Source organism: Carlito syrichta, unplaced genomic scaffold, assembly GCF_000164805.1.
Source record: "Carlito syrichta isolate Samal-C Ts95f unplaced genomic scaffold, Tarsius_syrichta-2.0.1 Scaffold314772, whole genome shotgun sequence".
Classification (NCBI taxonomy): Eukaryota; Metazoa; Chordata; class Mammalia; order Primates; family Tarsiidae; genus Carlito; species Carlito syrichta.
The window spans coordinates 258,121-285,949 of NW_007258868.1; the positions used below are offsets into that span (position 1 = coordinate 258,121).

The 27,829-nt window shown below is 33.9% G+C and overlaps 1 protein-coding gene across 1 annotated transcript in view; it reads left to right on the top strand.

Moving 5' to 3' along the window:
* ATF7IP (activating transcription factor 7 interacting protein) overlaps positions 1-27,829 on the top strand; it is a 106,043-nt gene that overhangs the window by 63,702 nt on the left and 14,512 nt on the right. Inside the window, exons 7-10 of the mRNA XM_021719504.1 lie at positions 10,494-10,567; positions 11,132-11,220; positions 13,365-14,003; positions 18,589-18,653. Coding sequence (XP_021575179.1) covers positions 10,494-10,567; positions 11,132-11,220; positions 13,365-14,003; positions 18,589-18,653 — 867 coding nt within the window. The remainder of the gene's footprint in view (positions 1-10,493; positions 10,568-11,131; positions 11,221-13,364; positions 14,004-18,588; positions 18,654-27,829) is intronic.

A 27,829-nucleotide genomic window follows, 5' to 3' on the forward strand; every position in this document is an offset into this window, starting at 1 on the left:
CTTGAATTTCTTTATTTTAATAGAACTCTTTGCCCTCTAATTATAGTATCCACTATAATTTTACACTTGTTTCTCTAATCAAAATAGCAATCAATAAAACTTTAAATACTTTTGTTAAAGTTTGCTTCTTGGTCCTCTGTTGTTAATCTGTTTAAACCCATTTCCACCATTCAGGCTTGTCTTAAGACATTTTCTAATTTAATTTATAAAATAGAAAATTCTCATTGGCAGATTGTTACTAAGGTCACATTCATAATCTAATCTATTATACTGACTGATGACTGGTATCTCTTTTATCCTTTCTAGCTCTTTGTATAAAATAATAATCAACATTTTTTTTTAGGCCAGGTCAATAGCTCATACCTATAATCCCAGCACTTTTGGGAGGCTGAGACAGGAAGTTTATTTGAGGCAATCGAGACCAGACTGGGGAACATAGTGAGACCTCCGTCTCTACAGAAAATTCTTTTTAACAAATGAACTAAGTGAAATGCACATGTTTATAGTCCTAGCTATTCTGGAGGCTGAGGATGGAGGATCTCTTGAGCCCAGGACATCAAAGCTGCAGTGAACCATGACTGTGCTACTGTATTCCAGCCTAGGTGACAGAGTGAAATACTGTCTCACTAAAAGAAAAAAAATTTATAATTATTTTTATGTCTCTGAAAAGCAGTCCCTTAATTGATTCCCAATTGAATTTTGGATTAAATCTAAATTGTTTGCTGTAGGGTTTTTTAAATTTTAAGAATTTTTAAAAATTACAGTCAAATCATATAACATAAAAAGTACCCTCTTGATCATCTTTAAGTGTACAGTTAGTTCAATATACTGTTCACATTGTATGTAACAGATCTAGAACTTTTTCATCTTGCAAAACTGAAACTCTGTATACATAAAACATTATAGGAATTACCACATTGCTTTTCTTTTATCTTTTGATCTACATCTGGGCTGCTATTATTTTTTGGCTATTTAAATAATACTACAGTGAACATGTATGTACAGATATCTCATTGAGATCTTGTTCTCAGTTCTTTTGCATATACACCAGGAAGGATTACTAGATTGTAGGGTATTTCTACCTTTAGATATTTTAGGAGCCCCCATACTGTTTTCTATAGCAGCTGCACCATTTTACAGTTATACCACTGCAGTTCTCCACATCCTTGCCAACACTTTTTGTTCTTTTCATAATGACTATCTTAATGCATATGAGGTGATATGTCATTGTGATTTTGACTTACTTTTCTTTAACTATTAGTGGTGTTGAACATCTTCATATGCTTGCTGGCTATTTATTTATCTCCTTTGGAGAAATGCCCATTCAGATTCTTTGTCCATTTTTTAATTGGGCTACTTACTTTTGTTGTTAAGTTGTAGGCATCCTTTATATATTCTGAATATTAATAAAATAGTATATAGTATATATTCTGAATATTAATATATTATCAGATATATTATTTGTAATTTTTCTTTGCATTCTGTAAGTTTCCTTTACACTCAGTTGATTTAAACATTTCCTTTGATGTCCAAAAGTTAAGTTTGATATAGTCCCATTTGTTTATTTTTGCTTTTGTTGCATGTGCTACTAGTGTCAAAAACCAGCAAATCATTGCCAAAAATAATGTCATGAAGGTTACTTCCTGTGTTTTCTTGTAGAATTTTATAGGTCTTAATGTTTAGATCATTAATACATTTTGAATTAATTTTTATGTATAAGGGTCCAACTTCATTCCTTTTGCGTGTGTATATCCAGTTTTCCCAGAATCATTTATTGAAGAGGCTGTTTTTTCCCCATTGTGTTGTCTTGGCAGTCTTGTTGAAGATCATTTGACCACATATGTGAGTTTATTTCTGGGCTGTCTGTTGTGTTCCATTGGTCTATTTGTCTATGCTAGCACCACCGTGTTTTTATTCCCGTAGTCTAGTAAACAGGAAGTATGAAACCTTCACTTTGTTCTTCTTTTCCATGATTGTTTTGGCAATTTAGAATTTCTTGAGATTTTGTATAAATGTTAGAATGATTTTTCTCTATTTTTGGAAAAAAATGCCATTGGGATATTGATAAGGATTGCATTGAATCTGCAGATTGCTTTAGATAATACAGATACTTTAACAACATTAAGTCTTCTATGAACACAAGATGGCTTTTCATTTACGCATACCTTTAATTTTTTTCCGGCAATGTTTTCTAGTTTCATTGTACAGTTCCTTTTCCTCCTTGGTAAATCTTAATTCTAAATTTTTATTCTTTTTGATGTTATTATAAATTAGATCGTTTTTCTAATTTCTTTTTCATATTTTTCATTGTTATTGTGTACATGTGCAACTGATTTTTGCAGGTTGATTTTGTATCCTGCAACTTTGCTGAATTTGCTTTTGGTGGAATGTTTAGGACTTTCTACATAAAAGATCATATCATCTGCAAACAAAGATAATTGTATTCTTCCTTTATGATTTAGATGTCTTTATTTCTTTTTCTTGCCTAATTATTCTGGCTAGAACTTTCAGTACTATGAATAGAAGTGGCAGGGATGGACATGCTTGCTTTTTGTTTATGGTCTTAGAAGAAAAACTTTCAGTTTTTCACCAGTGAGTTTGATGTTAATTATGGGTTTTTCATATATGGCCTTTATTAAGTTGAAGTAGTTTCCTTCCATTTCTTATTTGACTAATGTTTTTATTATGAAAGGATATTGAATTTTTTCAAATTATTTTTCTGCATCAATTGAGATGATCATGTGGTTTTTGTCCTTCATTCTGTTAATGTCTTATGTTACATTGCTTGATTTTCATATGTTGATTCATCCTTGTATAACATGGATAAACCTACTACTTGGTCATGTTGTATAATCTTTTTAATGTGCCATTGATTTTGGTTTGCTTATATTTTCCTGAGGATTTTTACATCAATATTGATCAAGGATATTGGTCTGTAGTGTTTTTTGTTTGTTTGTTTTAAGTGTCTTTGTCTGACTTTGGTATTGATTGCCTAATAAATTGAGTTTGAAAGTATTCCCTCTTCTTGGAAAAGTTTGAGGAGAAGTGGTATTCATTTTTATTTTATTTCCTTTTGTTTTAGAGATGTGGAGTACAAGTCAGGGTTAGCTAGGCTGATGCAGGTGAAGTTTGGGCCTCCAACTGGTCCTCGCTTCCCCTGGATTAGGACCCAAGTACGCTTTACGTTGTTACATTTCAACCCCCTTCCATCCCGTAGTGTCCAGTGACTGCCAATCCCTCCTTTGTGCCAATGTGATTAAAGTTCAGTTCCCACTTATGAGTGAGAACATGGTGGTATTCTGTTCTGGGTTTCTGTGATAGATCACTAAGTATGATGGTCTTCAGTTCTATCCAATTTGCTGTGAAATTCATGATTTTGTTCTTTATGGCTATATAATACTCCATCGTGTATATGTACCACATTTTAATAAATCCAGTCCACTTTAGATGAGCAGTAGGGTCAGTTCCATGTTTTTACTATTATGTGAATAGTTCAGCTATAAACGTGCATGTGCAGGTGTCTCTTTGGTAGAACGATTTATGTTCCTCTGGAAATATTCCCAGGGGAGATACTGCTGGATCATATGGAAGGTCAGCTTCTTCTTATAGGAATTGCCACACTGCTTTCCATAGAGGTTGAACTAGCATACACTTCCACCCCCTCCAGCAGTGTAGAAGCATTCCTTTTTCTCTGCACCTTTGCTAGCATGTTTTGTTTTGTTTTTTTAATTATTAATGATGACTGTCCTTACTCAAGTTAGCTGATATCTCATTGTGTTTTTGATTTGCATTACTCTGATGGTTAGTGAGAGTAAGCATTTCTTCATGTGTCTGTTGGCTGCTTGTATCTCTCCTTTTGAAAAGTGTCTATTCATGTCCTTTGCCCACTTGTTAATAGGGTTGTTTGTTTTTTTTCCTTCTAGCTCGTTTGAGTTAGCACTGAATGTTAGGCCTTTGTCAAGTACATAATGAGCAAATTTTTTTTTCTCCCCGTTTTGTGGGTTGTCTTCCCACTCTCTTGATGGTTTCTTTTGCTGTGCAAATGCTTTTCGGTTTGATGAGATTTCACTTGTCTATCTTAGGTTTTGTGCCATTCACTTTTGGGGATTTGATCAGTAATTGGTTGCCTACGCCAATGTGCATAAGAATGTTTCCTACGTTTTCTTCTAGGATTCTTATAGTCTGAGGTTGTGTTTAGGCCCTTGATCCATTGAGAGTTGATTTTTGTATATGTCAATAAGTAGAAATCCAATTTCATTCTTCTGCATGTGGTCAGTCAGTGTTCCCAGCACCAGTTGCTAAATATGGTTTCTTTTCCCCAGGGGTTGTTATTGGTGGCTTTGTTGAAGATGAGTTGGTTGAGAGATTGAGATTTTGCTTCCATAATCTGTGTCCTGTGTCACTGGTCTGTGTGCCTGTTTTTGTACCAGTCCCAGGCTGTTTTGGTTACTGTAGCCTTGTAGTAAAGTTTAAGGTCTGGAAATGTGATACCTCTTGCTTTGTTCCTTTTGCTAAGGACTGTTTTAGCTATTCGTGCTCTTTTTTTTTTCATATGAATTTCCGTATTTTCATTTCCAAGTCTTTTTTTTTTTTTTTTTTTTTGTGGTGTGACTCTCAGTCTTTCTCCCAGGCTTGACCCCCTGGACTCAGGCAATCCTTCTGCCTCAACCTCCTAAGTAGCTGGGTCTACAGGTGTGTACCAACATCCTGGCTAATGTTTTTGATTTTTTTTGTTGTTGTTGTTATAGATGAGGTTTATCTCTGTTTCCCAGACTGGTCTCAAACTCCTGGACTCAAGTAATTCTCCTGCTTCAGCCTCAAAATATGGTGGCATTATAGAATGATTCACTCCTTCTGTCCAGTGTTATTTTTTTTTTAATGTTTTGTAGAATTTTCCAGTGAAGCCATCTGGTCCTGGGCTTTTGTTTGTCAGGAGGTTTTTATTACTGATTAAATTTCCTTGCTAGTTATAGATTTTTTTTTTCTCCATTAAGTCTTAGCATGTTGTATGTTTTTAGAAACTTAACTGTTTCTTTGAGGTAATCCAATTTACTGACATCTTATTGTTCACTATAATCTTTTATAATCCTTCCAGTCATGTGGCATCAGTTCTAATGTCTTTTCTTTCACTTCTTATTTTCATTATTTGAGTCATCTCTCATTGTAGTCTAGCTTAGGGTTTATCAGTTTTGTTGATCTTTCTTTAAAAAAAACAGTGCTTAGTTTTGTTCATTTTTTTTCTATTGCTTTATTCTATATTTCATTTATTTCTGCTCTAATCTTCATTTTTTTTCCCTCCTGGTAATATTGGGTCTAGTTCATTCTTCATAGTTTTTTGAGGTGTAAAGTTAGGTTATTAAATTGAGATCTTTGTTTTTGTACAGTAAATGTTTTCTACTATAAACTTCTCTTTAACCATTGCCTTTGCTATGTTTTAGTTTGTGTGTTTTCATTTTCATTTGTCTCAAGGTATTTTGTAATGTCCCTTGTGATTTCTTCTTTGACCCATTGTTTAAGTTTTTGTTTTTTAAAACTGTGTTGTTTAATTTTCACATATTTGTGACTTATCCTATTTTCCTTCTGCTATTGATTTCAAGTTTCATTCCATTATAAACATGTGTGCAGGTGTCTTTTTGGCAGAACGATTTATGTTCCTTCAGGTATATTCCCAGGGAGAGATATTGCTGGATCATATGGAAGGTCAGTTGTTGGATCAGAAAAGATATTTTGTGAAAACTTGTGTTGTGACACATGATCTATGAGAATGTTTCTTGTGCACTTGAGAAGAATATTTATTCTGCTGTTGTTTGATAGAGTAGCCTGTATGAGTGTTAGGTTCAAGTAGTGTAGAGTGTTCTTCAAGTTCCCTGTTTTCTCCTTGATTTTTTTTTTTCTGGTGGTGCTATCCATTATTGAAAGTGTGGTATTGACATATCTTAATATTGTGTTGTTGTCTGTTTCTCCCTTCACTTCTTTCAATGTTTGTTTCAAAATATGAGCTCTGATGTAGGTATATATATGTATATTTATAATTGTTATAGCTGATGAATTGACCCTTTTATCATTATATAATGTTTTACATTATTTCTTTTTTTTTTTTTTTTGAGTTGGAGTTTCACTCCGTCACCCAGACTGTAGTGCAGTGGCTTGCTCCCGGCCACCGCAGCCTCGACCTGCTGGGCTCCAGTGATCCTTCCACCTTAGCCTTCTCCGAGTAGCCGGAATTACAAGCGTGCGCTACCACGCCCGGCTGATTTTTGATTTATTGTAGAGATGAGGTCTCACCAAGTTGCCCAGGCGGGTCTCAAACCCGCGGACTCAGGCAATCCACTCACCTCAGTCTCCCAAAGGCGTGGGATTACAGGCTGAGCCACCAAGCCCAGCTTTACATTGTTTCTTTTGACAATTTTTGACCTAAACTGTATTTTGTCTTATAAGCATAGCCACTCTTACTCTTTTTCATTCCAGTTATATGGAATATTTTCTTCCATCCTTTCACTTTCATTCTATGTGTGTCTTTAGATCTAAAGTGAGTCTTTGTAGAAAGCATATAGTTGGATCTTGTTTCTCAATACATTAAACCAATGTATTTTTTTTTTTTGATTGGAGAGTTTTATCCATTTGCATTTAAAGCAGTTGTTGATTAGAGAGGACTTTTTTTGGCCATTTTGGTTTTTTTCTCTATGACTTACAGCTATTTTGTTTCTTTATTCCTTTGTGTTTAATTGATTTTTTTGTAGTAGCATGCTTTGACTTCTTTCACAATTCCTTTTGTATATTTTCTGTAGATATTTTCTCTGTGGTCATCATGAGGATTACATAAAACATCCTAAATTTATAACTATCATTTTTAAACTGCTAACAACTTGACTTGAATCACATATAAGATCTTTAGTCTTGTATATATCCCTCACCACAACTTGATGTTATCCATGTCACTTGTCACATCTTTTTATATTATGTATCCATAAACATATTTTTAGAGCTTTCTTTTAATGCTTTTATTTTAAGAAGTCTATACTAGGATTGAAAGTGATTAATGCACCAGTATAACAAGAATACAGGATCCTGTGTTTGTCTCTGTCTTCACCTTTTCTAGAGAGGTTTATATTTTTGTATGCTTTCATGGTGTTGTGTAGCATTGTTTCATTTCCACTTGGAGGACTTCTTTAGGATTGGTCTAGTGGTGAAGAACTCCTTTGACTTTTGTTCATCTGGAAAAGTCTTAATTTCTCCTTCATTTTTGAAGACAGTGTTATAGTATTCTCGATTGGCAGTTCTTTCATTCAGCTCTTAGAATATATCATCCTACTTCTGCAGGCCAACAAGATTTCTGCTGAAAAATCTGCTTGCAATCTTTTTTTTTTGAATTAGCGTCTCACTTTGTTGCCCAGACTGGAGTGCAGTGGCACGCTCCTGACCACGGCACTCTCCCGGCCACCACACCCTGGACCTGCTGGGTTCTGGCAATCCTTCCACCTCAGCCTTCCAAGTACCTGGAACTATAGGCGCGTGCTACCATGCCCGGCTAATTTTTTGATTTAGTGTAGAGTTGAGGTCTTGCCAAGTTGCCCAGGCGGGTCTTGAACCTTGTAGGCTCAGGCAATCCACTCACCTCAACCTCCCAAAGCGTGGGATTACAGGCTGAGCCACAGAGCCTGGCTTCTGCTTGTAATCTTATGGGAGCTCCCTTGTTTCCCTTGTTAAAAGTAACATTTCTCTTGCTGCGGTCAAGATTATTACCTTGACTCTAACAGCTTGATTATAATGTATCTCAGTGTAGCTGTTTTTGGGCTAATGACAGTTGGAAGTCTTTGGATGTCTTAAATTTGTATCTCCATTTTCTTCCAATTTGGGAAATTTTCAGTAATTATTTAATGGGCCCCCCGCCCCCTTTCTCACTGTCCTTTCTTAGGTATATATTGGTCGGCCTGTTGGTGTTTCATAAGTTCTTTAGACTTTCACTTTTGTTCTTTGGTGTTTTTTTTTTTGCTCCTCTGTTTTGATAATTTCAAATGACCTGTCTTCAAAATTACTGATTTGCTCTTCTATTTGATTTTATCTGCTCCTGATACACTACAGAGAAATTTTCATTTCAGTTGTATTCTTCAGCTTTAGAATTTTAATTTGATTTTCCTTTATAGTTTCTCTTTGTTGATACTCTCTGTTGTTCATGCATCATTGTTGTGATTTTGCTTAGTTTTCTGTCTGTGCTCTCTTTTAGCTCCGTGACAGTTATTTTGAATTATTTGGTGGATAATTTATAAATCTCTATTTATTTAGGGTTGGTTTTTAAAGATGTATTTTATTTCTTTGGGCCATATTTCCCTGTTTCTTTGTATGCTTTGTTGAAATTTTAGCATTTGAAAAAAACAGCCACTACTCCCAGTCTTTATGGAATGTTTTTGTACATAGGAAGGCTTTCACTAATCAGCCTGGTTAGAGTCTCTGGACCTCTAAAACTTTTATTTGAAAATATGTCTTCTCTGGGCTTTTGCTTGTTATCTCCCATATGAAGAGCTTCTGTGGAGCTTTGCCTGGTGCCTGTGTTCAGTATTGCAGTCTCTGGAAGTTTAGAAAGCTATTATATTTGTGCTAACCCCGCTGTCTCTCTGTGTTACTGTAATTTCTCTGATGCCATAGCAAGCTGAGGATTGTGCCTTCTACCTCTGAGGCCCTGAGGCATCCAAAGTGCCATACACAATTTGTGCCCAAGTCAGATCTCCACATTGGTCAAGACAAAATTTAGTTTCATGGGCACTTCACTCCTCTCCTTTCTGATGGAGATTGTATGGGAGGTTGATGGGGTAGATGGACAAGTGCAATACACTTACCTAACTGTTCAGTGTGCCTCTTTTTGACATTGAGCTCACCTGGGATACTGGTTTCTGGAATTCTTAATGAGTTTCTCAACTAGTTTCTGGCATTCACTCAAGCACAATATGGTTCTTACATTGTTAAGTCATTGCCTCTGTAGGAGAAGCAGGGTTGGGCCTTCCTGGGTTCTGCCATGTTGCTGATCTCACCACACCACAATTTAAAAAATTCTGTATCAGTTCCAGCGCGGTGGCTCAAGCCTATAATCCCAGCACTTTGGGAGGCCCAGGTGAGGGGATTGCCTGAACCCATGGGTTTGAGAATAGCCTGGGCAACTTGGTGAGACCTCTTCTCTACAATAAATTAAAAAATTAGCCAGATGCAGTAGCATGTGCCTATAATTCCAGCTACTTGAAAGGCTGAGGCAGAAGGATCGCCTGAGCCCAGCAGGTCGATGCTGGGGTGGCCGCGATCGCGCCACTGCACTCCAGCCTGGGCGATGGAGTGAGACTCAAAAAAAAAAAATCCTGTATCAAATGACTTATTTCCATGTTCTAACCAGTTGTTTTCTTGATTTTCTGAGCTTTTACTCTCTTTTGCTTTTCTGCTGGAATTTTTTTTTTATCTTAACCATTTTGAGTATAATAATTACTCAGTAATGTACTTAAAGATGCATTTCTTTCCCCTCAAAGTTTTTCCTTAAACTCCTTACATTGGCATGACAGCGTTCTTTTAACTTGCTTTTCTATTTGTTTCACATGAGTTGTCTTGACAGCCAGATTTTTAGTGCCTTTATAACAGATTATTTTAATTCTATCTTTTGTACCTCTGCCCACGTATTTAATAACAACACTGTACTGGAAAGTTAAAATTAGTCTTCTATCATCTAAAAAGTAGCAATATGTATTTGTTGTTGAGAAGACTGATTAGTGGCATCTTCTTGATGTAATTCTAAGTACTTAGCCCATTTGAATTAATATGTGTGATTCTTACATTTGACTTAACCTTGAGTTATTTATTCTTCTTATTTTTAAGAAATAAATGATAGTGTTATTAATGATGGAGGTCTATATTAACAGTAATTAATATGTAGATGTTAGAATTCCATTTCTGTATTTCATAGTTTGGGGAGAAAAGGCTGAAATAAATTACTACTGAAATAAACTTAAAATTGTGACATCTGTTTATGAAATTATTAAAAGTCACACAGTGGCAGGTAGTATTTTTCAAAAACAAGTTAAAAATAATTTTGTGACTTTGGATACTATTTACCCTGTTTGTTAAATTTCTGATGCTAATATGCTGCCTGCTCTATCTATTTATTGAGTGAGTTTAGTTATTCTTTAGATTTATGTGTTAATATTGATTAAATCCTTACAGCATGTAACTTATTTTCACAATGTTTGTTTATTTAATCTTCACAAGAACACTGAGATACAGAAATTATTATATTCATCTTTCAAATGATAGGCAGTTGTCTTCAGCAGAGTACATGATTTGCTTAAGATACAATTAACAAGTGGCTATGCCAAGATTCAAGTTCTTGTCTCAACTAGTGTTTTCCACTATATTATAGAAGTAACAGATCATATATTAATAATGCATTTAAAGGTCTTTTTTTAAAAGGTTCTTTGTGTGTTGGGTTTCATTTTTACTTTGATATTTTTTTCTCCTAGAATCCACCAAACCCACCTGTATCACCAGGAAAATCTATAAATGATGTCAGCAGCAATAATAATATGCCCTATAGGTGAGAATTATAAATAATCTGTCTAGTTTTTAAATAACAGAACAAGGTTCTGATTTTCTATATTTGGTAGAGGAATCTTGGAATGTAATCATATGCATTTATGTAGAGATAAGTGCTTGGTATACTTGATTAGTATGTTTCCTTTTTCTGCTTTGTTATATTGTTCATTTATGGATAATACTTTTGCTAATTTATTATAAGACTTTCTTTGGTCACTGTTTCTTTAACTACTTGTCATAAATAGTATTCTCTCAAGTAATTGAGAAATGACTCTGTTAGGGGTTAGAAAGATTAATGTCTATATGTGTTAGAACTTATGTTTGGTCTTCAGTCTAAGTATTGATGATATTAGAATACAAGAATAAGACTCTTCCCTAATGCCGTAGACCCCAGCATTTAGAAGTCTGTGCCAACCATGCCTCAGTTTATTTGCTTGTGATTTAGCTTTATAAAACCCAAGTCTAGCCACCCCTTTTTCCCTATGCGCCACTGCTTATTCTGTATGTCAGTTGGTGTCCCCAGAGTGGCATATCCATTGACTATTTGTATGTATATATTTCATAGAAATGCAGGCACAGTGAGACAGATGCTGGAGTCCAAAAGAAATGTAAGCGAGAGTGCACCACCATCCTTTCAAACTCCTGTGAATACAGGTAACTTTTTAACACCGAAATACATTTCTTAGGAATTAAAGGCTTTGGTTCTCTTTTCTTACATTCTTTTGAGGTTGAAATGGATTTTAAAACTGAATATATTAACTTAAGTACAGAATTTTATTAAAAATTTAGGATCGAACTGAGTGCGGTGGTGTGTGCCTATAGTCCCAGCTGCATGGGAGGCTAAGGTGGAAGGATCACTTGAGCCCAGGAGTTCACATTCAGCCTGGGCAACATATTGAAACTTACTCTGTTTCTTAAGTACTATTTAGTATCACAGATAAATATACCTGAAAATACAGTATATATACTCAAATCCCTATTGTACTACTTCTCAACTTTCTGGTCTCCAGATCTCTTTACAATATTAAAAAATTATTAAGAAACCCAGAGCTTTTATTTTTGTGAATTATGTCAATCATTATTTATTATCAATTTAAATGAAGTAGAAATTAAAACAAATTAAAAAATTTTTTTTATTATTTTAAAAGTGATCCATAATATCTAACAGAAAGAACATTTTAAAAATGAAAACTAACTGTATTTTCCAAGCTTAAGAATATCAGTGGAAAGAGTCTGTCTTACATTTTTACAGATCTCTATATTTTGCTCAAGACGTTAAGATAGCTAAAGGTAGCTAGATAGTTATATCTACATCTACTTTTGGTCTGTTTCAATGTGTTGATTTGGCTAAAGTATATGAAGGAAATCCAGTTTTATACAAATACATGGAAGGAAAAGGGCTACAGCCCTTATAAGATAATTGTGAATATTACTCTTCGACTGTCAAGTACTAGTTTCCTTAAGGCTGGTTGCAAAGTGGAATTTGAAACTATACTAAAGAACTTTTCTAAATCTTCCATTAAAATCCATTAATCTATATTACACTTGGATGGATCTTTTATAACAAAATAATAAATCATTTGAAAAATGTTCACTAACTTATGCACGTCTCCAAATGTGACACATTAATAATGTTTCTTTTTTCTTTTTTCTTTTTTTTTTTTGAGTTGGAGTCTCACTATGTCGCCCAGGCTAGAGAGCGGTGGCATGCTCACAGCCACCCCAGCGTTGACCTGCTGGGCTCAGGCAACCCTGCCTCAGCCTTCCAAGTAGCCGGAACTACAGGCGTGTACTACCACGCCTGGCTAATTTTTTGATTTAATGTAGAAATAAGGTATTGCCAAGTTGCCCAGGCTATTCTCGAACCCATGGGCTCAAGCAATCCCCTCACCTCAGCCTCCCAAAGTGCTTGAGCCACTGCGCCTGGCCAATAAATATTTTTTAAAAATCATACTCATTAATTTTATTTTCACTTCTCAGAAAAGTCTTTAAGGATTTAGGAAGCTGTCGTGCTCTCATTGGCAGATACACATTTTTCCCTAAAGTTCTAGTGTGCCTGTGATTTTGGAAAGATTTTGGAAAGTCAATGAGAAAACAATTTGGTCATATATTTCACATCTGTTGCAATGAGAATAAACACAAGTAATTGAATCAAAATTATTATGAAGCTCTAATGACCAGCATTTTAATTTTCTGTAGCTATTCGTGTATGCTCCCTCATTTCCGATTCATCTCCCATCTTCACTTAGTGCTATTTTTTTATGTCATACAATGTCAGTACAGTATCAGTAGAGGGAGCCTCCCCTCAGTAGTTCTCCTCCCTGTGAATTCGATGTAAGTTAATCACAGATACAGGTTTCACATGGTCCAAATGATAAAATATGATGATTAAGTTTACCTATTATTTATTAATGATCATAACTCTTTCTCGATATACTATTTGAGTTTATATATTGCTGGTATGTAAAGCATTTATAATGTTTTTAGTTTCAATGTTTTTTAGTTGCTTTTCTAGTTATTTACTCTAAAGTGATTATAGTAATTTTCAGAGACTGTTTTGTTACTCGGTAGCAGATGAATCCTCCATATTAATTGTAAGTCATGTTCTGTTTTCATGACATGCATAAATTCTTCTAAAATTTAATTCTAAGAATTTTCAGAATTTAAATCTGGAAAAATTTTCATTATGAAACACTTTACTGAACCTAATGCAGTGTATTGAATTTGTATATGTCATGTTATCTTAGCTGATAAATAAGATAGTTATTTAAACTGAGACTTTTCTTTTCTTTCTATAGTATCTTCAACCAATCTTGTCACTCCTCCAGCAGTTGTCAGTAGTCAACCTAAATTGCAGACTCCAGTGACTTCGGGTTCCCTGACAGCAGCATCAGTTCTTCCTGCACCCAACACAGCTACAGTAGTTGCTACTACTCAGGTGCCTAGTGGAAATCCCCAGCCTACAATCTCCTTACAACCTCTGCCTGTGATTTTGCATGTACCTGTTGCAGTATCTTCTCAGCCACAGCTTCTACAGAGCCATCCAGGGACTTTGGTGACCAATCAACCATCTGGCAATGTTGAATTCATTTCTGTGCAAAGCCCACCTACAGTGAGTGGTCTTACCAAAAATCCAGTATCCTTGCCATCTTTGCCAAATCCCACTAAACCGAACAATGTTCCTTCTGTGCCCAGTCCTAGTATTCAAAGGAACCCTCCTGCCAGTGCTGCACCATTAGGAACAACACTTGCTGTACAGGCTGTTCCAACTGCACATTCTATTGTGCAAGCCACAAGGACTTCTTTACCAACAGTAGGCCCATCAGGACTCTATAATCCATCAAATAATCGAGGTCCTATACAGATGAAAATTCCAATTTCTGCTTTTAGTACTTCATCTCCTGCAGAGCAGAACAGCGCAACCACCCCAAGAATTGGTAAGTCACCATGTAAGTTTAATAGTAGAAATGCAAGCATATTAATGGCCTGTAGATGATTGAACTTTTATTTTTGATGTGTCTAGCATTATTGGAAAAAAGAGTAAATAGAATTTCTTTGAGATTATTTTTAGTAATTTTTGTAGATACCTAAGAGAAATGATATTGTTAAAATGGGTTTGAGTGGAACTTTATTTTGTAGGAGGGCTTAGCATTTGTATTTTATCTTTAGTAATCTTCCTAATTTTGGTGAATTGTTAATTTTGGCTTTGTAGCAAGCATTATGAGTTACATTTTTGATACATTTGCCAAGAATATCTGAATAAAACAAATGTATTTTAAGGTATCTAATTTACATAATGTATTCTTATAAGAGAAAAATAAAAAGCACATACCCTTTTGGGAAAATTCTTTGTACATTCATCACTCACAGCTTCCAAATTTGAACAACATATAAATAGGTTCACTCTCATTTTTAACAAAATGTTTGATTCCTTCTTGTTTTCTCTTTTCTGTGTTTTCCTATATGACATATTATATGATTTTTAAATTTTACATAGAAATATTGCAAAAAGGGGAGCCTGAATGTATCTGTATATAAAATCTGCCAAACTCTGTGTCTTCCCTGTTTCCTAGGAAGCATATGGTTGGTATATATTCTTGAACTTGCTTATTCTTCATTTCTGACTTCACATTTATCCTTAGACTTTTAGAAAAACCAGCAAGAATGGGTAGATGCCATATATATAGTGAAATTGGTACAGAATCTTTCTTATTGATGTAATAAGTGACCATGAAATATATGAAACAGATTTTAAAGTACAAAATTACTTTTATAAATGAGATATAAAAGTCTTGTTTTTTGTCGTATAGTAGCATACTTACTCCCTAAGTGTGTTTTCTCATGTAAAATAGTGATGGTATTTTACAGAGTTGTCAAGAAAACAAATGAGTCGCAGATCATAATTAATATTGGACTGAGGCTCAATATCACCCTCATATAATGAAAATCTTGGAAATAAAAATAAACTTAACATTTTATATGAAAATGCAATTATTATTTATAGTGTTTACATGTAAATGTTTGCATAGTGCAGGGACAATGTTTCATAGCATCTGCTGCATTATTCCTTGGACACTTTCATGTTTGCAACATTGAAAGAGATACTTTTAACTGAGGTCAATGGGCAAGCAAGATTTTTGGGTGATACTTCATTTTTCTGTAATTTCTTTTTATTTTAATTCTTAGTATTTTTTAATATGACAGATGATGTAGTGATGGACATTGTTTTATGTAATTTGGTGGTTTTTCCCTCTTTTTTTGAAGATTTGAGGCAAAGTTGACATAGTTTTAATTCACAATCATGAGGTATATCCTTTTCCTGAAAAATCATGACCTGAAAAGAAATAAAAGCTTAAAATAATATTTTAATTTTAGCACAAATGTCAGAGGTATAATTTAATTGTTAAATTATTCTGTTCTCTTAAAATTTCTGTGAACATGTGACATCACACAGAGGGTATATTCATGAAATTATCTATTTGATTCACTCTATTAGTAATAAGTATCAGTCTGTTTCATTTTACTATTCTTTTTTGTATATAAAATTAATAGTTTTCATAATCATTTATTAGTACAACATTCTATTGAGATAATATATATTTATACTTAAACATAAACTTTTATATTTTAACATGTATATTTATGTAACACATTTATATATATATATATATATATATATATTTTTGAGTTGGAGTCTCGCTCTGTCACCCTGACTGGAGTGCAGTGGCCACTCCCGGCCACCGCAGCCTCGACATGCTGGGCTCCGGTGATCCTTCTGCCTCAGCCTTCCAAGTAGCCGGAATTACAGGCATGCACTACCACGCCCGGCTGATTTTTTGATTTATTGTAGAGATGAGGTCTCGCTGCCCAGGCGGGTCTCGAACCCACGGGCTCAGGCAACCCACTCACCTCAGCCTCCCAAAGGCGCGGGATTACAGGCTGAGCCACTGAGCCAGGCTATATATTTTTTAATATATAAATTATATCAAGAAGATCTTCATTTCAGGTTCCATTTAGAATGTTTATCTACATTTAAAAATGAATAGCTAAATGACAAGCCTTGTTTGTATGTTCTTTTCATAATGTTAATTAAAATGAGATTTTATAAGAACACATGTTCTTCGATCATGCATAGTTTCAAGGGTGTCATAAATGACGCTCTAGTAGGCATTTGGCTGTTTGGCTTTCCCAAAACCTAAGCTGAAGTCATATAGCAAATTTTGGGTGAATGTGAAAGTTGAAGGCAAACTTTAATGCATTCCTATCTTGATAAATAATTATTTAATTAAAATGTCCTAAGTTCTATACTTTTTAAGTATAATATTTACCTAGTAAGAACATATGCTATCTAACTAGATGGAATGCATTTGTATATATTTTATTATAGTTTAGTTTATTATGAATTTTAGGTCAGCACTTCCTGTTTATAGTGAAGCAAATGTCTTCCTAGGGGCTGCTTGTAAATTTAAGGCTCGAATTATAGATAATTTCATTCATTCATGAAATAGTGAATGCCTGTGTTGTCCTATGAATACAGGGAAATGCACAAAATAGTCCCTATTCTCACCAAGCTTGAAATCAAATAGGAATTGTGACCGTTAAATAAGCAACTAATTATAAAGGTGATGAGTGTTAAGATGTTCAGGTTTTTGCGAGACAATATGAGAAGACATGGGAACTCTAAAAAGGTATGACATAATGAATGGAAGAATGATGGAAAAATGGTTAAAGGGTTTTTGCAACTGAGAAGTGTGACATCTCTGAACCTTGCTGTAGTTTGGAGAATGGTTTGTAGGGATAAGAATGGAATTGAGGAGACCGTTAAAAGGCTGTAGGCTCTTGTAGTGAATTAGATGAGAGATGGTAGTATGAGAAAAATTTAAAAGTTATTCAAGAGATACAATTGAAGTACTTGGTAATTTATGGATAAAAATTCAAGTGAGAGAGAGATGGAGAACTCAAAGATGACTAAGACATATTTCTAAGACTTTGTTAAATGCTGGTGCCATTTGAAGGAAGAATAGATCTGGGGGAGAGTTACATATAATTCATTTACAGAGTATGCTCTCAGATTTCACTAAACGTGTCTTATTCCAAGAGTATACGAAAAATAGAGTTTAGACAATACTTACTCCTTCAACCATAAATTCCTTTGAGTTTCCTCAAGGACAGAGTTAAATGAATGAGGCTTTTACTTTTCATTTGTGTTCATACAACAATTATCCAGACCTACTCAGGGATACTGCCAGTTTAACTTCTGTAAAATACTTTTATAACTATGGTAAAAATATAGTGCTGGTTAAAAGTGAACATCTTTTTTTTTTTTTTTGAGTTGGAGTGTTATTCTTGTCTAGGCTGGAGTGGAGTGGCACAGTCATGGCTCACTGCAGCCTAAACCTCCTGTACTCAGGCCTTCTACCTCAGCCTCCCGAGTATCTGGGACTACAGGCACATGCCACCACTCCCGGCTAATCTTTTGATTTTCTGTAGAAATGTTATCTCGCTATGTCACCCAGGCTGATCTCGAACTCCTGGGTTCAGGCAGTCTTCTCACCTCAGCCTCCCAGTGTGCAGGGATTACAGGCATCAGCCCAGCCAAAAGTGACTATCTTTTAAGGATAGCAAGATAGAGATATATCTCATATGATAGAAGGATTTTAAGCTACAGTTTCTGATTTCACACCCTGATGAGTTTTGTTAATTGATAAATTGAATTATAACTTTTTACTTCCAGAAGTTACGTAAGGTAAATATTATAGTTGAGGAAAGCAAAAACAATGCAGCGAAACCATACAATACTGCATAAGAATCAAGGGGAAACCTGTACTAAAGATGGTAATTGAAAATCTAGACTAAGGGATATTATTACAGTTCTGTGAATGATTAACTCATAGCTCTGAGGCAACTAAGTCTGAGACAATCATTCTGGATAACAAAACCCATATTTATTAATAATTTTTTTAAGTGTGTATGTATGTAATTTTTAGTCTAAATCTTGCCCTGAGTCTTGAGAAATTTTCTATATGAGAATGTTAGAACTGAAAATAAAAATGAAACTTCCTCATCTACTTTTCATGTAAAGTTACCTTTTATTTTTATTTGGAAATGAAAGTGAGTTTCAAATCCAAATGAATGTATTTTAACATTGTGTATAAAAAACTTCAGTAGTAACCTGAAATTAGTTTATGTTAGTCTTTCAAGAACTTCATAGTCTAAAATAGATGCTCACTCATAATAAATTTTAATAAATTTAATAAATAATTTACCACCTTTTTAAAAAACATAAATGTGTTTTGTTCAAAACATATATGTGTTTTGGCAGGGTACATTGGCGTACGCCTGTTACCCAGCACTTGGGGAGGAATTCGATAACTTAGTAGTGCTCTGTAAGAGGGTTCATTTACGTATGTGACACGTTGACAGAAAAATATTTGGAGAAAATAACATGAATAAATGTAAAGCAATCTAACGTTTTACATTCTGTAGCGTTTTTAAAAAGTGGCTTTCTTTTTTACTTCTCAGAAAACCAGACAAACAAAACAATGGATACTTCTGTTAACAAGAAAGCAGCTGATAGCACATCACAGGTAAGACTTTTTTTCTTCTACTTCAAGGTAAAATTCCAATTACAGTCCACAGGAGAATCTACGTCAGTATTCTCTGATACAATGAAAATTGCTGTACTTCTTTGTTTTTTACAACTGTCCATTTTTTCCACAGCTTCTCTGTAATGTTTGATATGAATTGAATTTGTTTCACTTAGAGGTTCTCTTAGAGATAATTTATTAGATTAACTTGTTGGAATATACAATTGACAGTCTAGTCATTTGCCTTCATATACTATAAATAGATAGATTGTCTACAAAAAGAAAACACATGTAAATTTTTCAGGCCCATCTTTTTGAGGCGATATTACTGGCTTACCCTCACTTGTTCCACTCTTCTTGTTCATCACCGTCATTTTAGTTTCCTCAAAGGTGATCAGAAATATCTTCTGGGGAATAAATTTTTTGTCTATCTGACAATTAACACTTTGCCAGTCTTGGTACTTTTTAAATATTAATCTTATCCACCTAGGAATGGAGTACCTACTCCTTTACTGTGTTAACAATGTTCTTTCTTGTTCTTTATGATTTTTAGGTGTAATAGATTTATAGTGAAGTCATTAGGTTGTTGATAGTTTTGTTTTATTTTCTTCCCTTCCTCTTAATCATTTCAAGAAACTTATATTATTCTTAGTAAAACAGAAAGTCTCAAGTATGTCAGACATGAATAAATGACATGAATTTTAAAACAAGGGTATAATGATCTTTAGTTATGACTATTTTCCTTTAAAATGGTGGGTTTTTTTTTTCTTACTAAAGCTGTATATATATACATCATGGTTTATAGATCAAATGAAAGCTATTAAAATACTTTATTTCTTGCAAGTGTTAGCAGTCTTTGTAGTGTGAAAATTTAAAATTGTAATTATTTCTGAGGATGCCTTATGGATTATATCAAGACACAAAGTATAGAAAATATTGATATTCAGTAATTTTTAAGACATTTATGGGAAGTCTAGCCGCACTTTATAAAGTAAACTTAAAATTAAACAAAGAAGCTGGGCTCAGTGACTCATCCTGTAATCCCGTGCTTTGGGAGTCTGAGGTGAGTGAATTTGCCTGAGCCCACGGGTTTGAGACCCGTCTGGGGAACTTGGCGAGACCTCATCTCTACAATAAATCAAAAATCAGCTGGGTGTGGTAGCGCACGCCTGTAGTTCCAGCTACTTGGAAGGCTGAGGTGGAAGAATCGCCGGAGCCCAGCAGGTCGAGGCTGCGGTGGCCGGGAGCGGCCACTGCACTCCAGTCTGGGCAACAGAGTGAGACTCCAACTCAAAAAACAAAAACAAAAAAAAACTAAGCAAAGAATTTTTGTGAATATCTTTATTTCCCTCAGCAGTGATTTTTTTGTTGTTGTTGTTTTGTGGCTTTTTTTTTGACAAGCTATGTATTTTTAAGACAAGGAAAACGGACATTGTAAAGGCTGTCTTTCATAATTTTGTAGATGGTGTATTGTCTAATATAGCAGCCACTAGTCATATGAAGCTATTTAAATTAAAACTGAATAAAAAGTTTAGTTCCTCAGTCATAAAAACCTCATTTCAAGGCTCAGTTAGCCACATCTAGAGACTACCATACTGGGCAGCACAGATGTGAAATATTTTTATCATTGCAGAAAGCTCTATTGGACTGCACTGTCTATAGAGTTTTGTTGAAATACAGTATTGTAATATCACAAATATTTAACTGAGATTAAAGTGGACAAAAGAGTTTACTATGCTTTTAAAATTCAAGAAAAATGCAAATAATACAAAATTCAGTTACAACCAACTGCTTATTATATTTGAGAAATTCAGAGCATCATGTATTACTCTACACTTCACAGCTTTTAGAATCTAAAATAGTTTAGTTTACATTGTACTGTGTAACTGACATTTGAACGACTTGTATCAGTCAGTCTAAAAGATGCATGAAACAGGAGCAGAATTCATCAGAAAGCAAAGAAACAGTGCAAGTACTAAGCTTTCAATAGATATTTTATTTGGCATAGAGGAAGATGAATTCAATATTAGAGTATGAAAAACACATAGAAGCAGTTTGGCTGAGCAGTTAGCCTGTTAAGGCAATGCCTTATCAAAAAATAGAAAAATTTTGGCTTTGAATGGATGCCAGTTATGGATGTGAATAATACATATAACAGGAAGCTTTTATTATATAATAAGAAACTATTATGGAAGTATATATGTGCTTCCAGTTATAAATTTACACTTGCCAGCCTGAGTTTTTTTGGTATAAATATAATTTCCGTCGTTGTGATGAATATTTTCATCAATGTTGCATTGTTGGTTTTTTGAAAATCAATATTAGTAAATTCTTGTTAGCTTCTTGCCCTAAAGTGTTACTTACTAGCAGATAGAAACTAATGTGAAACAGTTAACTTGTGGGTCTTTGAATTGTCACTTTTTAAATACACTTGGCTAACGGTTTTCCATGCCAGGCTTGCTTAGTTGTACTTTTTAACACTTTAAGGCTGTTTAGCCCTTTGGACTTGGATGCCCCCTCTGAGAGGACATCGTAAATCTAGCAAACTACTCAGATGTCCCCTCTCAGGGGACATAAAGAGATTGCTGGTGATTATACAGGACAAACTTAAGCAAGTGCAAATTTTTCAAAAATGTATATTTCCTTGAAGTTTTCCATTAAAAAACAATGAAAAAACCTATGTCCCATTTGAAATTTGTCAAGCTTCTGATCGATCAATTGAGAAGTGGTTTTCAGGAATCACGAGTGCGTCCTTCCACATCGTCTTCAAACAACAGACTGGACAATAAATTACATATTATTAATGTGGGAGGAAGAAAACGAGACTGCATTGTCTGCTCGGATAGAAAAACACCAGGTGGAAGACGTCAAACAAATTACTATTGTACCACATGTATCAATGAACCTGCAATGCATGTCAGTGACTGTTTCACACGTTATCACACGTTAGAAAAATATAAGATATAAAATTTTGATTTTTTTGTCATAAATAAGTTCCTCAATGTCCAGAATTCCATTATAAGCCAAATATCATTACAATAAAATAATTGGTTCCAGTGCTATACTATTTATTATGAAGTGATTCATTTTTCACTGTTTTGTAAAGAAGTGTGGTCAATTGCTGATAGATGATCTGTGAGATATCTCTGAGTGCGAAGGGTTAGAGTAGAAGAAATTTGGATGTCTAGTATGACTGATTGTTGTTCAGTTATATCCACTTATCAAATAATTAAATATGTAAAATATTCTCTTTGTGTAGTCCCTGAATGAAGATTTCACTTTGTTTCCCAAGTAGGTATTTATTAACGTACTTAAAATAATGAGTTATTATTGTATATTTTATTTATATCATTTACTATAATGAATTATTAATGCATTTTGTATAGTGAAGGTAACTATTCATTTATTAAAATTATCACTATATGTTATAAAACAGTATAGAATTATTTTTGATGTTGCTATCTATAGTTGTTGTTTTGAGGACTCAAGATGATCTTTAAGTTCGCTAACTTGGTAGTTGATTTAGTAGCAAGTTATACTTATGGTTATCGCAGCAAAACATGTAAAACAAGAGTAACAGAAAGAAAATAGGGACTTCAGAGAGGTCAGGCAAAGACTTCTAAAACCTTCTCTAAGATCAAACAGGATTTGATCTTTCTCTGGCTTATTAACCTCTGGGACATGTACCAAGATTCTCTTTCCAGAGAGAAGCCTGATTGAGCCTCGGGTTCTGAGGTTTTTTGAAGGGCTGATCACATAGCCACAGTTTTCTGTGTAACAGTCATAGCTTAGGAAATTCAGGACCCCAATAATGAAACCCAGGTGTACATCATAAGTTTTGATATCTGTGCAAAGCAATCCTGATGAATCAATATGGCACAGTTTTCTGTTCAAAGTGTATATAAGAAAATGATTAATCACTAACATGACCTTGCAAGGGCCGTATTTCTGATAAATGACCAAACCTCAATAACGGACCTAAGTTCCCTTGGAGAGATGTACAAGGAATAAGCAGCCAGATCTTTTGTGTTAACTATTTCTTCACAATTGCTGAAGTACCCTACTTTAATTTCTCAAATATGTTCTTGTTATTTGTTTAATTACAAAAATATTTACAAAGCCAGATATCTTTGCTCCCTTGAAATGTCCTTAATGTTCGTTTTAATGACACTGGTCATTTTGGGGAATAACACAAGATTAACTTTTTAATAAAATAAATGTCTAATGTTTAAAACTATTATTTTTTGATGGTTTTAGCTGAAGACTTCAGTAGTATGTGTAAACACAGATGTTTTTAAACACATCTCTGCCTAGATAAGGTTTCTCAAGTTTTGTCAGGAAAAAAGGTAAAGATCCATGTATATGTATATGTATATATATTTGTGTTTGTCAGTTTCCACCTAGTGGCATAAAAATAATAAGCATTACAGTCAGACAGACAACCTGACCCTGTCACTTAATAGTGGGTGTTTTAGCAAATTATTTAACATCTTAGATTTTCACCTATAAGATGGAGCTAATGCCAGTACTTAGCTCATAGGATTACTGTGAAGATGAAATGTGTTAATGCATTTAAATCATTTAGCACAGAGTCTGATTGAACTAGTGCTAGCTATTATGACTGTCTTATAAATACAGTTAATGATTATTGAAATAATTATCAGTTTTATTTTTGAGAAGGAACATAAAGGAAACTATAGTGTGTGATGATAGATGAATTGTATCAGTCAAATTATGATTAGTAAACCATAATTTATAACTTAGGTAATTGTAGATTTTCTTGCCCTATATACACATTTAATGATACAAATTTTCCTCTAAGTACTACTTATGTTGCATTTCACAAATTTTTATATGTTGTATTTTAATATCATTTAGTTCCATGTCATTTTCTTTGGGTTTGGGGTTGTTTATTTAGTGTGTTGTTTGATTTCATAATATGTGGAGATTTTTCAAATATCTTTCTATTATTAATTTTTCATTTAATGCTTTTGTGTCTAGAAAATATCCTCTGTATGACTTCATTTCTTTTAAGTGTATTTGATGTTTAATAAGTGTCACATATGGCATATATCTTAGTTAATGTATCATTGCACTTGAAAGGAGTATGTATTTTGCTGTTGGTGCAGTGTTTTATAAATGTTAGTTAAGTTAGTTGTGGTTGATAGTGTCCCTTGGATCTTCTGTATGTTTACTGATTACAGATTTTTTTGTCTAGTGGTTTTGTCTGTTACTGAGAGTGGTATGTTAGTCCCCAACATGATTGTAAATTTGTCTATTCTTTTAATTTTGTCAGTTTGCTTCATATGTTTTGACACTCTGTTACATGGCATATATGTTTTCTTTTACACTTTCCTGATACATAGACTCTTTTATTAGTATAAAGTTTCCCTCTTTTTTTCTGGTATTAGCATAATCACAGCAGCATTTTTATATATACTGTTTACATGTTATCTCTTTTTTTCAGCCTTTTACTGTCAGTCTGTGTCTTTGTATTTAAAGCGACTATCTAGGAGAAAACAATATTGTTACTTATTGATTTCTTGCTGTATTATCTCATCTGACAATGATTACATTCTGATAGGAGTTATTATTCCATTTACAGTTAGTATAAATATTGAGAGGGTTGTGCTTAGATTTTCTATTTTGCTATTTGTATTTCATCTACTTTCTTTTTTTGTCGGTCTCTGTGTGCTTTCTTTCCTGATTTATTTTATGTCAGTTTTTTTTTTTTTAAGCATTCTATCTCAGTTTTTCTATTAGATTTTTAGCTATACATTTTTTTAAGGAGCTCTAGGGTTTATAATGTATGTCTGAATCTTAAAGATATACCAGTATACTTAGAATTCATGTCTAATTACTTAAACTATATGAACCTTGCAATTGTATGTTTATATTTACCTCATTTAATGCTCTTGCTTTCCTTATATGTTACATTTTTACTTTCACATATATTACATTGTATAGTGCCTCTATATATGTTATAAATCCCTAAATATTGTTCTTCATTGTTACTTTATAGAATATTAAAGACATAATAACACAAAAGAGATGTAGTCTTTAATATTTATCCTCATGTTTACTATTTCTGATCTTCTTATTTTTTTATGTAAATAGAGTTGGTATTTCTTTTGAAACAAAACAGTTTCCTTAAGTTTTTCTTGCAGTGTAGATCTGCTAGTGATGTGTTCTCTTGGTTTTGTAGAGAATAGCTTCATTGGATATAGAAGAATTCTTAAAGGTTTTCCTAAAATTTCTTGAAGATTTTCCTAAAAACTTTCTCAACACTTTGAATATATTGTTCCTGTGTTTTCTTGCTTTCAATAGTTTTTGATCAATAGCCATTATTCTTTTGCTCCTCTGTTGCTTTCAATATATATATTTATATTTATTTATTGTGCAGTGGTGGGGATTGGGTCTCAGGTGGCCCATTTCCCAGATCATGAACATTGTGCACCATAGGTAGTTTCTGAACCCTAACTCTATTATTATTATCATTATTATTTGCTGTTGAATTGGTTTGCTAGTATTTTGTTGAGGATTTTTGCATCTTTGTTCATAGGGATATTGGTCTGTAGTTTTCTTTTTCTGTTATATTGATCCTAGCTTTGGTAACACAGTGTTACTGGCTTCATAGAATGAATTCGTGAGAATTCCCTCCTTTTCAATCTTGTGGAATACCGTCAGTAAAATTGGCACCGGTTCTTTGAAGGTCTGGTAGAATTCTGCTGTAAATCCCTCAGGTCCTGGACTTTTTTCTGTTGGGAGACTTCTGATTACTGTTTCAATCTCACTGCCTGCTGTTGTCTGCTCAGGATTTCTGTTTCTTCTTGATTCAAGATTGTGGTGGGGGAGGGTTGTATGTTTTCAATAATTGATCGATTTTCTCTAGATTGTCTTGTCTGCATAGAGTTGTTCATAATAGCTAGATTTTGAATTTCTGTGGTATCAATTGTAATGTCTCTATTTTCATTTCTGATTGCACCAATTTGCATCTTTTCTTGTTGTTAATCTAGCCAGCAGTCTATCAATTTGGTTTATTTTTTTTAAAGAATCAAGTTTTTGTTTCATTGATCCTTTGTATTTTTTAAATTTCAGTTTCATTTAGTTCTGCTCTGATCTTATTTATTTTCTTCTTCTAGCTTTGAGTTTGGTTTGTTTGTATTTTTTTAGTTCCTTGAGGTGTGATGTTAGGTTGTTGATATGCAGTATTTCGGTGTAAGCCTTAAACACTGTAAATTTTCCTCTGAGCACAGCTTTGGCTGTGTCACAGAGGTTTTGATAACTTGTTTTATTGTTGTCTTTCAATTCAAGGAATTTTTAAATTTCTGTCTTTATTTCATTGTTGATACAAGGATCCAGGGATTTTGTTTGGTTTCATGAGTTCTTTTTGGAGTTAATTTCTAGTTTTATTACACTGTGATTTGAGAAGGCGCTTGATATGATTTTTTAAAAATTTATCGAGACTTGCTTTATGGCCTATCATATGGCCTATCTTGGAGAATTCTCCTTGTGCTGATGAGAAAATATGTATATTCTGTTCTGGAATAGAATGTTCTGTCGATGTCTGTTAATTCTATTTGTTCTAGAGTCTAGTTTAACTCCAGTGTTTCTTTGTTGATTTCTTTCCTTGATGATCTGTCTCTTGCCGTCAGTGGAATTTTGAAGTCTCCCACTTCTATTGTATTGCTGTCTATCTCTTTTTTGTTTAGGTCTGGTCGAATTTGTTTTCTAAAACTGGGGGCTGCAGCGTTAGGTGCATATACATTTAAAATTGTGTTTTCTTCTTGTATTGGTCCATTTATCATTATATAATAGCTATATTTGTCTTATTTCACTGTCAATTTGAAGTCTGTTTTATCTGAAAATGACTACTCCTGCTTGTTTTTGATTCCCATTTGTATGGAATATTTTTCCCCACCCCTCTACCTTGAGTCTGTAGGAGTTTTTGTGTGTTAAGTGGGTTTCTTAAAGGCAGTATATTTGAGTGTGTGTGTGTTTTAATTTATTCTACCAATTGATATTTTTTTAGTGGAGGCATTGAGATCATTCACCTTAAGAGTTAGTGATGTGTAAGGTACTATTCCATTCATCATACTGACTGTTATCTGGTTGCTTTATTTATGTATTTTTCTCTATTGTGTTGGTGTTCCATAAGACCTGTGAACTTTATGATTTCCAGCGTTTTTCTACTGGTGTGTTTTGATCTTTTGTTTCAGTATTTAGAACTCCTTTAAGTATTTCTTGTAGAGCCAATCTGGTTGTGACAAATTCCCTCAACATTTGCTTATCTGCAAAGGACTTCATTTCTCCTTTATTTATGAAACTTAGTTTTGTAGGATATAGAATCCTTGGCTGACAGTTATGCTGTTTGAGGAGATTGAAGATGGGGCCCTAATCCCTTCTGGTTTATAAGGTTTCTTCTGAGAAGGCTATTGTTAGTCTGATAGGTTTATCTTTTAAATTATTTGATGCTTTGTCTCACTGCTGTTAAAATCCTTTCCTTCACATTAACTTTGTATAACTGGATGATTATATGCCTTGGGTATGATCTTTTTGCAATTAATCTTCTAGGGGTTCTTTGGACTTCTTGTATCTGGATATTTAGATCTCTAGTAAGGCCAGAGAAGTTTTCCTCCATTATTCCCTCAAATAGGTTTTCCAAGCCTGTTTGCTTTCCCTTCTTCCTCAGGAACACCTATGATTCTTAGGTTTAGGCATTTTACATAATCCCACATTTCTTGAAGACTTTGTTCCACGCTCTTCTTTTTTCATTAATGTTGTCTGATTGGGTTAATTTGAAAGCCGTGTTTTCAAGTTCTAAGATTCTTTCTTCTGCTTGTTCTAGCCTGAAGTTGCACTGTTGAAAGTACAACTGCATTTTGTACTTTCCTGAATGATTCTTTTATTTCCAGAATTTTAGTTTTTTTTTTTTTTTTAAGGTGTCTATCTTTTTGGATAAGTTTTCATTCATGTCCTGAATTGTTTTTTAAATTTCTTCATGTTGGTTTTCAATTTTCTCCTGAAGTTCATTGATCAGTTTTATAATTAACCTTTTGAATTCTACATCTGGTGTTTCAAAAATTTCATTTTGGTTAGGGTTTGTTGCTGAAGAATTGGTGTGGTTTTTGGGGGGAGTGTTGGAGAACCCTGTGTTTTTCTCATTGTCAGAATTA